At 37.7% G+C, this 12,919-nt stretch overlaps 1 protein-coding gene across 2 annotated transcripts in view; it reads left to right on the top strand.

The window, feature by feature from the left end:
- The window catches only part of Sim1 (SIM bHLH transcription factor 1), a 79,637-nt gene that overhangs the window by 42,006 nt on the left and 24,712 nt on the right, over positions 1 to 12,919 (top strand). For both annotated transcript variants that reach the window (XM_006256604.4, NM_001107641.1), the window contains 1 exon segment: positions 671 to 839. In XM_006256604.4, the coding sequence (XP_006256666.1) occupies positions 671 to 839 (169 nt within the window).

A 12,919-nucleotide genomic window follows, 5' to 3' on the forward strand; every position in this document is an offset into this window, starting at 1 on the left:
CAAAATCTGGTTTACCTGGAACACAATAAGCGTTTATTAGATGAACGGAGGAATGGAAAAAAAAACCTGGTAGTAAAATGTACTCTGAGAAGGCTGATTTAGCTTGTTGAAAGGGACTTTTAGCTACTTCCAAGCTAGCTAGCTATAAGAACATTTAGACTTTTTATCACAATGATATTGTTGCTGATGATCTTGTATCACCAGTTGCTTATTGAGTTCACTCACATGGAAACCTTTAGCACAAGTTAAATAATTCATATCTCACAATCCAGGGCACAAAAACTCACTTTACCACTAACACCTACCTTTTTCAGGAGTAGGGCTGCCAGACTCGAGGCTTACTGGGGTAACTTAGCAGATTTCTCTTGGGCTGCTAGAAAGCCAAAGGGCTTTCTGAGTCACTATACTTACTGTTTAGGTTTTTAACTAAAAATACTTAACTGAGTCATTAAATGAGAAGTTTTTTCCTCTATTTAATAAAATTAATGGATGACAACCACATTCACACCCATTTGTTAAATGTGAATTTTTTTCTAGAATAATATAGCTGTTTGGTGACTAACTTGCTTTCTTTTTTATGTATAGAGAAAGTACTGTCTCTCCTGACGAGAGAACACATGCATATATTCCTTGTGGTGGCTGACTAAAGACTTTGTTCTTCACCTTGCAGAGACACAGAATACAAAGGGCTGCAGCTCTCTCTGGACCAGATATCACCCTCTAAGCCCACTTTCTCCTATACCAGCAGTTCCACACCCACCATCACTGACAACAGGAAGGGGGCCAAGTCAAGGCTCTCTAGTAGCAAGTCAAAATCCAGGACCTCCCCATATCCCCAGGTAAGTACTTGGATGTTTTACAATTCTTTTTCCCTTGTGACTTGGTTTGATCTTGACATGAAAGAGGTATAAAACCAAACTATTCATGCGTTGTTGATAGATTAAAACTGTTAAGAGGAATTGTGAGTTGATTTTGCTGTTTGCTGTGTTCACGAGAGTTTGGTTTTCATCATCAAAATTTCTTTGCTATTTCAATTGATTGCACTTCCTCCTTTCCCTGACTTCCAACAATGATTAACTTGGAAGATTTAGCCAACATAATAAAATATAGGAAATAAGGGCTCAACAAAAAAACTTAAAAAAGAAAAACAGTAAAGAGGTTAAAGCTAAGAATAAAAAATGACTTCAGCATGAGATTTGCCAACAGATTGCATATGGGAGAAATGGGACAGATAGAATCTTCCAGATGACCGGGTGGAAACAAGTCTCTCTACAAGGTAGTGAGAAATGGTGACACACAAAGGAGGTAATAATTAAGAGAAATGTCTTTTGGAGGGAAAGAAATATTTTTTTGACTACTGTGTGGTAAATAGAAACTAGGTTTTGGTTAGGTGTGCAGCATACAGCTTCCTGCCTTTGGAAATAGCACAGGATTGATGCTTCCCTACTCCCTGTATTCTGCAGCCACTTGACCTCCATTCCTTTCTGGAGGTGGACTGTTAGACTTCTTGTACTGGGGGTAAATCAGAAAATTATTCTTGGGCTAGTAGGAAATTAAAGGACTTTCTGAGGCACTATACAAAATTATTATTATTAAAAATGCCAATCTGGAGGCTACTGAAATGGTTATTTTTGTTCTTTTTAGAGCTTTTATTTTTGTCAATATGTATAATTGTGGACTATTTGAAGGAATGTTTCTCATTGACTCAGTCATTAAAAAGATACTATTTGCTAGATTATTTTAATGTCTGGATAATGAAGATGAGATGACCGTGACTTCTGACCAAAAGATTTAGGTCACATGGCTTGAAATCTTTCACAGAAGATGAGGTTTCTTTACTCAGACAAATGGGTGTGGTCTACATGTTTTTCAGTGCACAACTTCTTTCAGGATAGCTGAGTACTTTACTTGTGAGTCATAAAATAAGATAACCAAAGACACCGCCAATGAGACCTGCTGCTTTCTCTAGAGATTCTGTGAGGAGTTTTTTATATTGCCATCTGGTGCTTTGGAAAGTGAGTTTTATTGCTTCCCTTTAGAAATGGATTTTCCTCTGGGTAGTCCTTTTCTCAAATATACGTGAATGTTGGACACACAGATGAAAGAAGAATTTAAGTTAAGAAATACTAAATTAAGGAGTTTGTTCTTTTTTACATAGGAATTAACACACATGTGGACACACACACACACACACACACACACACACACACACACACACACACAGTCCGCTTGTTGCATGTTCTAAACTTCATTGCATGGTTTGATTTCCTTCATGCTCATCTCTTAATCTTTAAAATTTCTATCAGTTCACTCTCATGGTAGATGCTCTTCCATTAGATGACTTCTTGTGTATGATTAGCTGATGAGGAATTAATTTGAAAGTTAAACATATTATGTAGTTAAAAACGTAAATTTCCTCTTCATTATTTTCTTTAGAATTGTATATTCTTAAATGATGTTTTGTAATGTGTGAAGTCACACACAAAGACAAAGCAGAAAATCACGCACCTTTTTTTAAAGACAGGCTTTCTTTGCGTATTAATACTTGGATAAATCCAGTACTTAGAATTTTGGCTGCATGCCTTCGACTATAAACTAAGTTTACCTACTATGTATGTGCCTAGGAACACAGTATTTCTACTTTCTTTTTTAAAAAGTACTTTAATTAATGTATTTTTATTTTATGTGCATTGGTGTTTTGCCTGCATGAATGCCTATGTGAGAGTCTCAGACTCCTGGAACTGGGGTTACAGGTAGTTGTGAGCTGTCATGTGGGAGCAGGAAATTTAACCTGACTCCTCAGGAAAAGCAGCCAGTGTTCTTAACCATCCCTCTAACCCTCCACTCTTTCTACTTTCAAGGAGCCATTGGTGCAGGGTGACAATAACAGGCATTTGCCATTAATGTTTTGATATAAGAGTATGTTTCAGGAACACATTGGGAAAGTGTGACAATCAGAGGCAACTCATTATTGTTTGTGCTGGAAGAAAGCAACTTCAAAACCAGCCTATCTTAGATACGTCTAAATCCTCAGAAATCTTAAAGAAAAAATATTTAACCCCCAATTTTTTAAAAATTACATATATATACACACACACACACATATATATATATATATATATATATATATATATATATATATATATATATATATATATGAACACCCTGTTTTCAGACCCACCAGAAGAGAGCATCAGATCCCATTACAGATAGTTGGAAGAGACCATGTAGTTGCTGGGAATTGAACTCAGGACCCCAGAAGAGCAGTCAGTGCTCTTAACTGCCAAGCCATCTTTCCAGCCCTTCAAAATTATTTTTTAGGACTAGCTAGTCTGCAAGTTTTATGCAGCACTGTTCTTATAGGGTTTCCCAGTTCTTACAGTGTGTGAGAGCTGAGGATCTGTTTCAGAAAGATGCTGTGATGATCATTGTGAGATCTGGGGGGGGGGGATGGACTGGGTGAAATATAAACAAGTGGTATAACATATTCTTAAAGTTTTCAGTAAAGTTGAAGTAGTAAATTATACAACAGAGTCAGAAGTGTAATGAGAGGTGTATAGAGGGGTTTGTGAATCATGTCTGAAAAGTATGGATGATCTAACTTTGGGGGTAGAATCAGGCTTATGGAAGTGAAAAAGCAGGATGACAAATCAGACCAAGATTAAGAGAGGGAGATTGGTGTTTCTGAATGAGCGAGTGAATGTGGTTGAAATAATAGATTGGTGCCAATATATGGTAAGCCACAAAGTTTAAGTATTTTTTGGAGAAGAAGTAAAGGTTTTAGGTAGGATGTGATATTGATATGTTAAAGCCAGTCAAATTGTTCAGGGGACTAATTCACACAGTTCTGATGAGAGTTGATAAAGACCTTTTAAAGTTATAAGAATGGTTAAATTTCTTTATTCTTGCTTCTGTATCCCTTCTTGTTATAGATATATATTTGCCATATTTATATTATTGTTTGAGAATTTACTTTTACAGCTTGTTTTACATTTTTCAGTCAAATTTACTGAACTCCTCCATGTGCACTTATAAATGAATAATGGTAATGGGGCCATGGCTTGAATTACATTTTAGAAACGTCTGCCCACTTTTGTTACTTTTTACTTTAGTGTTTTATTAAAACCTTAATGCAAAGAACTTGCAAATAAAAATACCACATGCTCGTTTTTCAAAGTATTCTTTTTTCCTTTGTTCTGCAAATTCTCATTTGATGTTTCAGAAGTCTGATTGCAGAGCAAAATGGGACCTACACTGTAATAGCTTAGGCGTCATATTAGGTTAACGAAGATTTAATGATTCTATATCATTTGTTGCCCCCTTTTATTGATGTATATTATGCATATTAAAACATTCTAGCAGACGTCTAATGGAAAGCAGCAAAGCTTTCTTGAAGTATTTACATACTCTTCTATGGACAGTCAGTATATGCACAAATTATAATTCACTCCCAGCCCCTAGATTGGGTGCAGGAGTAGATGAACCCTCAGGTCCCTCTTTGGAATTAGAAACCCTTGGGAATGATTTCAGACTTGATTACACTATGACTGCTTAATGAATGACTCAATCACCCTTGCACCTCTGTGTATTACTTGAGTTGGGAAAGGTCAAAATAGAATTGCTTTTAAATGGTTTTTAGAAAAACTGTGATAGGAAGTATTATGGTGAATTTCCTGAGATTCTCTACATAGACTCAGGACTGCCGTGTGGCCAAACTCCCGTCGTGGCACTGTAGTAACCGAACATTACTGGTTTTATATATGTAAAAATAACAATGCAGTGTTTATAGCTCTTTTGAATCAGAGCTATGGAATTTACAGAATTTATTTTCAGACTTTATGTGTTATGCATTGCTATTACACTTTTCACATTCTTTTGGTAACTAATCCTGTCTACTCTAATACTAGTTGAACGTTATCTGGCCGTGGTTTACCATTTCAGCCATCAGTAAATTGCCTCCCGACTTCAGAGCTTCCTTTCAAACTTTTTATACGGGGAGGCTGATGGCTGTGATTAATACAGTCAGTGCGTGCCAGCTGTTCTCTTCTCACCTTTTCTCTAATCAGTAGTAACCAATGCAAGTGTCATCCCTAATAAGAATGTATGTATTACACCATGGATGCTTCTGAAATCTGAAAGCGTTTAATCATTTGCTATGGACACACTGTAACACTTGCAAGTTTTATTTGACATCTGTTCCTTTAAACAATTTCACAGAACCCTCTTAATTTTCATGGCCAGCAGTCTGGATTCCTTTTGGTGAAGGTAGAAACTCTCTTGGAAACAGAGTTTCTGGCCCCAACAATACTCTGGTGACTACTGCACTGGAAATCTGACATTTTACATCACAGGAAAAAAAAGTACCAATGATTTTGTAAGAAAGTAATTCCATTACATATAGCACTTTCATCATTACTATTTAGAGATTCTTCATTTGATGTTTTATGTATCACATGAAAACATGGAAATCTTTACTATTTCTGAAAAATACTAATTTATTTGTATAAAATGAAACTATCTTTACAGAATGTCTTGTCCGACAAATTTAGGACTTGTTTTCTGTAGAAATACCAGGAGATTATTATACCAATTTTGATTCTTTTATATTTTTTCATATATGAGATTATCATCATCATCATTGTTTTAGGGGAGAAAAAATTTATTCAGCTTACAGTCCGCCATTACAGAAAAGTCAAGGCAGGAACTCAGCTGTGAAGCTGGTCACTTCATATCCAAAAGCAGAGAGAGAATAAATGTACCTATGAAGAAAGCTTAATTAACTTTTCAAGTTGATAATTAAATCTAACAAGGGGCAGGGAGGGACTTACTCCCTAAAGCCCATGTTCTCAGACACACATTTAAAGCATTCAGGCCCAACTAAATCACAACCAGAACCCTCCTCTGGGGTTGGCATGAAAATTTCTAAGGCTGATATCACCACCTCACTGGAACAAAAATAAATCACAGGTGATCTCATTGGCTTTTCATGACACCAAGTCCAGTCCCAAGTGACCTCCTCTATAAGTCCCGAGTGTCCCAACAACTACCAAATCTGGCTGTTTATGTTACAGATGCTATTTTAACTCAAGACGCAACAAGGAAAACTGGCCTAATGTTTTTTTGCATTTTATTATTATTTGCCATTCACTGGAGCCAAATGTATGCTCAGAATTTCTATGATGGACTCTGAAAACAAGGTTAGGAATTGATAAGGATAGTGTAATGCCAGTGACAATAACAGAATTAAAGGTTGTAGTTAAGCCACAATGACAACCTGTACAATCTTATATATATTGCTGAATGTACACACAGATATACCTATGTACACAGCAGTGAGGTGATGTGGAAATCACAGTTACAAATGCACTATGATGGTTTGAATATGCTTGTCCCAGGGAGTGGCACTATTAGGAGGTGTGGTCTTGTTGGAGTAGGTGTGGCTTTGTTGAAGTAAGGATGTCACTGTGAGTGTGGGCTTTGAGACCTTCCTCCTACCTGTCTGGAAGTCAGTCTTCTCCTGTTTCCCTCGGAACTCTCATGTTGAACTCTCAGCTCCTCCTGTGCCATGCCTGCCTAGATGCTGCCATGTTTCTTGCCTTGATGATAATGGACAGAACCTCTGAACCTGTAAGCCAGCCCCAATTAAATATTGTCCTTATAAGAGTTGCCTTGGTCATGGTATCTGTTCACAGGAGTAAAACCCTAACTAAGACATGTACCCACATACAAACAGAAGGCATCTACTGTGTGTGGCCAAAGGCAAAAATTTGCCCCTTCTGTTGCAATGCATGTGTGCACACTGTCCTATTCTAAGAGAAACTATAAGACTCACATGCCATCAGATCCAGCTTGTGTCAGGCTGTGAAGGATTCCTTTGTCACAAACACTAAATATGGTAGAGTTTAAATTTAAAATCTGTGTGTTACTTAGAACACCTAGCAAAACAAGAAAAAAAACCCAGACTAAAATGAAGATCATTTTATGAACCTAAAGATGTTTATATGGCTGAATCAGAAACCTATAAGTCCATATACACTATAAAAGACATTCCACAATGGAGAATATTGCTTCTTGATACACAGTATTTACTATGTACTCTATATAAGCAAGAGATAAGCATAGAAACAAGGAAATAACAAATTTAGATATGTTCTTTTTTTTTTTTTTATTAACTTGAGTATTTCTTATATACATTTCGAGTGTTATTCCCTTTCCCGGTTTCCGGGCAAACATCCCCCTCCCCCCTCCCGTTCCTTATGGGTGTTCCCCTCCCAACCCTCCCCCCATTGCCGCCCTCCCCCCATAGTCTAGTTCACTGGGGGTTCAGTCTTAGCAGGACCCAGGGCTTCCCCTTCCACTGGTGCTCTTACTAAGATGTTCATTGCTACCTATGAGGTCAGAGTCCAGGGTCAGTCCATGTATAGTCTTTAGGTAGTGGCTTAGTCCCTGGAAGCTCTGGTTGCTTGGCATTGTTGTTCATAAGGGGTCTCGAGCCCCTTCAAGCTCTTCCAGTTCTTTCTCTGATTCCTTCAATAGGGGACCTATTCTCAGTTCAGTGGTTTGCTGCTGGCATTCGCCTCTGTATTTGCTGTATTCTGGCTGTGTCTCTCAGGAGCGATCTACATCCGGCTCCTGTCGGTCTGCACTTCTTTGCTTCATCCATCTTGTCTAATTGGGTGGCTGTATATGTATGGGCCACCTGTGGGGCAGGCTCTGAATGGGTGTTCCTTCAGTCTCTGTTTTAATCTTTGCCTCTCTATTCCCTGCCAGGGGTATTCTTTTTCCTCATTTAAAGAAGGAGTGAAGCATTCACATTTTGATCATCCGTCTTGAGTTTCGTTTGTTCTAGGGATCTAGGGTAATTCAAGCATTTGGGCTAATAGCCACTTATCAATGAGTGCATACCATGTATGTCTTTCTGTGATTGGGTTAGCTCACTCAGGATGATATTTTCCAGTTCCAACCATTTGCCTACGAATTTTAGATATGTTCTTTATTCTCAAGGCAATTTCTAGAGAACAACCCATCACTCAATAATACTGAATTTGCTCTCAACATTGAGCTCAACTATTTGTTAATCTATCTAGTTTCTCCAGAAAGAAATAAGACTGCTACCTCTTTGGTATCAGAGAAATTCAAATCAGAACTACCTTAAGACTACATCAGCAAACCTTTTGTTCCCAGGAAAAGGACTAGAGCTAAAGATCACTGTTTTAAACAAAATAAGCCATACTCAGAAAGACAGGTTTCTTGGGTCTTCTCTCAGTAGGATCTAGAAGAAAAAAAGTCACGGAGGCCACTAGAAAGGGGTGTGAGGGAATAGGAGTGGGACAGCAGGAGAAGGGAAGCACAAGTAAGAGAAAGGAGAAGGGGTAAAATGCAAGTACCTTATGAATACCTTATGAAAATGACATACTGTTGCTTGCAACCTCAACCAAGACCCTTGGGGCTGGGTAAGAAGGCACAGAGTCAATGACAGAGACTCCAGGAGTCAGGTAAGTAGCAAAAGCAGTTTCCTTTACTTCAGGAACTGGGCAAACTGTTATACTCCCCTCACAGCATCTCATTGGCTCTCAGGTAGCCAGGATTCTCTTTCTCTCTTTCACATTTGCTCATTCCTTAGCCTGGTCCAGCTTCAGCTGGTCTCTAGCCATGCCAGCAGATTCTAGGTTGGTTCAGGGAGGAAGTATCAGTCATTGGGCCTGCTTGGGTAAGTTCCTCCTACAACATACTGAAACACACCATCTTGTTAAAAAAATAGGACACAGCAAAATAGAGGTTTCTAAATTATTTGTCCCCATGTGCTATTTACTGAATCGTCAGAATTCAAGGAGGTTTGGCTACTAGAGGAATGACTTAGCTGTTAAGAGCACTCACTGGTTGCCCTTCCAGAGGACCCAGGTTCCACTTTGAGTACCCACCTAGCAGCTAATAACTGTCTGTAACTATTCTAGGAGATCCAAAGACTTCATCTGGCCTCCATGAGTACCAGACATGTATACACGGCACACAGATATATGTGCAGGAAAAAGCCTATACCCTTAAACTAATACAGTATTTTAAAGTGTTTTTAAATTTCAATCTGAGATGTCTGAAGTCCACATTGAGTTCTCACAGTGGTTCAGATCTCCCTTTCACCTCCTGCACATCTCTGTTGCACATCTGCTAGAGAGAAGCAACTGGCACATTTCCTGTTTTCACTGGGCTGAATATTTGATCTAACATAGACTAAGGAGAGACTTACATGAATATTGTTTGGATCATCTTAAATGCTGATTAAAGAATAGAATGTCTTCATGTGCAACAAAAAAGCAATAGCCTAATATGTGTGAGGCCAGTTGGGATTACAGGGAGACTACTTATGCTTACACTGGGCCTAGTGGGCATGAGGTCCCCCCTTTGCCTCTGTGGCCCTCTTTTCCTCTCTTTCACTATAATATAGAGTACTCCATTTCTCCTGCCTTATACATGCTGTCTCTATTAATATAACAAAATATGACAAGCTAGGTAACATATAAGGACCAGTATTATTTTAGAAAATACTTTTTCAGTATGCTGAGCCCTATGCACTTTGAGTTTCTACTTTGTTTTCTGTCAAGTTCTTTGTTTACTTAAGTAGGCAATAAAGTGCTAAAGGTGAGTGCGTCAGAAACTACGTCTATGGTACAGGTGGGTAGAGAAAACTAGCTGTTAGCAATTAAAAGATGTGGTCATTCGTGGGTTCTCAACGTTGAAGCTTCTGCCTTCTCATTCCCTTGGTAACTAACTGTCTGGCAGAGAGGAAGAGAGTTGTATTCAGGAATATTGGCCTCTGCCCGTTCTTCCCTTAATTCATTCAAGAAGCTTGGAATCATATCAAGTATCTTTTCTGACCACAATGATATCAAACAAAAAAATCAATAGCTGGAAGAAAATTGAAAAATTCACAAATATGTGAAAATTAAATAACATTCCTGAGCAGGAAGACAAAGGCTAAGAGAAATCTTGAAACAGATGAAAGTGGAAAAGAGTCCCAGTAAGCTTTACCAGATCGAGCAAGAAAAAATAAGTACGAAGAGTTTGGTATAAAAGAATGAGACTCTGGAGTGTAGCTCAAGGCAGAGTGTTGGCCAATGGGCCTATTACGCAGCCCCACAAAGCCCCAAACCAACAGAAACAAAAGGGATGATTTCAGTTTATTTTTATACCTAAAGATGAAGTTCACAGAAAGAAGTGAAGATTACAAGTAAATAAAACAGGGAAAACCATAGTTAAACTAGCCAAACTGAGAAATCTTTTTATTTTTAAATTTGATTCTATACAATATATTTGGATCATATTCTTTACCCCAAACTCTCCCAGATTTTTCCAACCTCACCCGAGTTCGTGTCCATTTTTTCACTTTCTAAAAAAAAAACAAACAAAAAACCAAAAAACAATGACACAGAAATACTCAAACAAAACAAGACATAAAACCCAAAACCCATGAAGTCTGTTTTGTGTTGGCCGACTATATATGAGCACGGGGCCTACCATGAAGTCTGGAGAAAACTGAATTTCCCTTTACCATAAGGTATTACTTGCACATAGTTTCATGGGTTTTGCTCATTTTCCCCTTCTTTGCATGAGGATTCTAAGGCTTGAATTCTTGTAGGTCTTGTATATGCTGTAGTAGTCATTGTGAGTTTCAGTCCTGTTGGATCTACAAAGCACTGTTGCCTTAGAATCTTCTATCACCTCTGGTTCTCAGAATCTTACTACTTCTTCTTCCCTGAACTTTGTTGAGAGAAGCTAAATATAGATATCTCATTAAGGGTTGAATATTCCAAAGTCTCACTCTTTGCATATTGTTTAGCTTTGGTTTTCTATGTTAATTGCCATCTACTGTAAGCTTCTCTGATGAGGACTGAGTGATGCTCTGGTCTATGGGCATAGCAGCATGTCATTAAGAGTCATTTTGTTGCTGTGGTCTTTTAGGAAAATAATCATAGTAGGTTTTTCCTTAGGGCCCATGACCTGTGTAGTCTTAGGTTCTTGGTCACTTTATAGCAGTGTTAGGTACAGTTGTCATCTTCATGAACTGGGCCAATTTTAAAATGTTGGTTGGTAACTCCCATAATATTTTTGCTGCTGTTGCACTAGTATATTTCATATGCAGGTTATTATTGTAGGTCTCAGGAGTTGTAGCTGGGTGATATTGATGATTATTTTTCTTCTCTGGTAGTACGCAGAGTACCTCCAAGCACCATGGTTGCCAGTCTTCAGCACCAGCTCTACTTCTCCATGTGCAATTATATAAGTGGTGTCTTTGTCAGCAGAGCCTTCCCAAACTGACAAATCATTAGCTGGATGAATACAGGAAATAAGACAAATAAGATTTAAATGAAATGAGATATTTCAATCAGATATTCATAAATTTATGGAAATGTCGAATACGTGAAAAGTTGCCTAACTTAGAATAAATGGATACACTTCTAGAAGACAAAACCTACCCAGAATGAGTCATTAAGAAGTAGATAATCTATGGAAGTAAGGAGATTGAATCAGCATTTTTAAAAACAATCCTGAAGGGCTAAAGAGATGGCTTAGCAGTTAGGAGTACTTATTCCACTTCTAAAGGACAAGAGTTTGGTTCCTACCACCCACATGTAGTGATTCACAACTACCTACAATCCGGGGGATCCAGTGCCCTCTACTGGTTTCTGTGGGCATACATTCTCACAAAGAGTACATACACAAACCAAATACAACGCCCCCGCCCCCCATCTCCCAAGGAAGACAAGTGTATGATTTTCTTACAGAAGAATTAGATGCGAATCAATTTAATGTTGTCTAAAAAATTGAAGACAAATTTTCAAACTACTTTGGCAGGCCAGATTCTTTCTTTACCTATGTCACAGCCAGAAAAAGACACCTCGAGAAGATGGAATTGTCAGCTCTGCTAACATACTACGTTGATGAGCAATGATAAAAGGGTCATACATGACCAGGTGGGACAAATTAGTGAATGTGATACATGGTGGAGCTTAGAATTTATATGATTATCAAAATAAGGGCAACGAAGCAATTTAGTAAGATTTAACATTTTTTTTATAAAAAAATTCTAAAAAAAAAATGGTTACAGAACAAATGTACTTCAGTATAACAAAGACAACAAACAAACTTGATAAGGCCACACCTAACGTGAAAAACCAAAAAGTTTATATATATATATATATATGTATATATACATATATATATAATCAAAGTACATGTATGAAAGTGTCATAATGAAACCCATTATTTTGTACAATTAATGCATAGGAATAAAATGTAAAAAGATAAGTATCAAGACAAGATATAAGATGAGAAACTTAGTGCTGAGCTGGGGTCACTAAAGCAAGGGCAAGCATCACACGGAGAAAGAATAGCCCAGCTAGAGGCATCATGCTTCCTGATTTCAAACTATATTACAAAGTTACAGTAACCAAAACTTTATGTCAGCATGAAACAGAGCCAAGAAATAAAATTATGTCTACCTAATTAGCTAATATTTGACTAGTATGCCAAAAGTACACACTCAGGAAAGGCCAGTGTCTTCAGTAAGAAATGTTTGAAAAACTGGATTTTGGATATCAAATTTTTTTAATTGATATCAAAACAATGCATTGGACTTCGGTTCTATCAAATACAGAAATAGCTTGACTTAAATGAAAAATCATAGACCACAAAGTGTGTAGGAGAAGTGATAGAAAACGTTGAAGACATGACTCAAAACAAAGTACCTACTGTGTGTGCCCCTAGCAGAATGCAAATTAGGACAGTTAATTTGGAAGACAGTCTAGGAGTTCTTTAAAAAACAAAATTGGAGCAACCACATCCTCTAGTAATCCCATTTCCTGGTTCTATGTATGGAAAAGTAAATCAGTGTCGCAAACTGTAATGAAACATTATTTACAAT

Source organism: Rattus norvegicus, chromosome 20, assembly GCF_036323735.1.
Source record: "Rattus norvegicus strain BN/NHsdMcwi chromosome 20, GRCr8, whole genome shotgun sequence".
Taxonomy (NCBI): domain Eukaryota; kingdom Metazoa; phylum Chordata; class Mammalia; order Rodentia; family Muridae; genus Rattus; species Rattus norvegicus.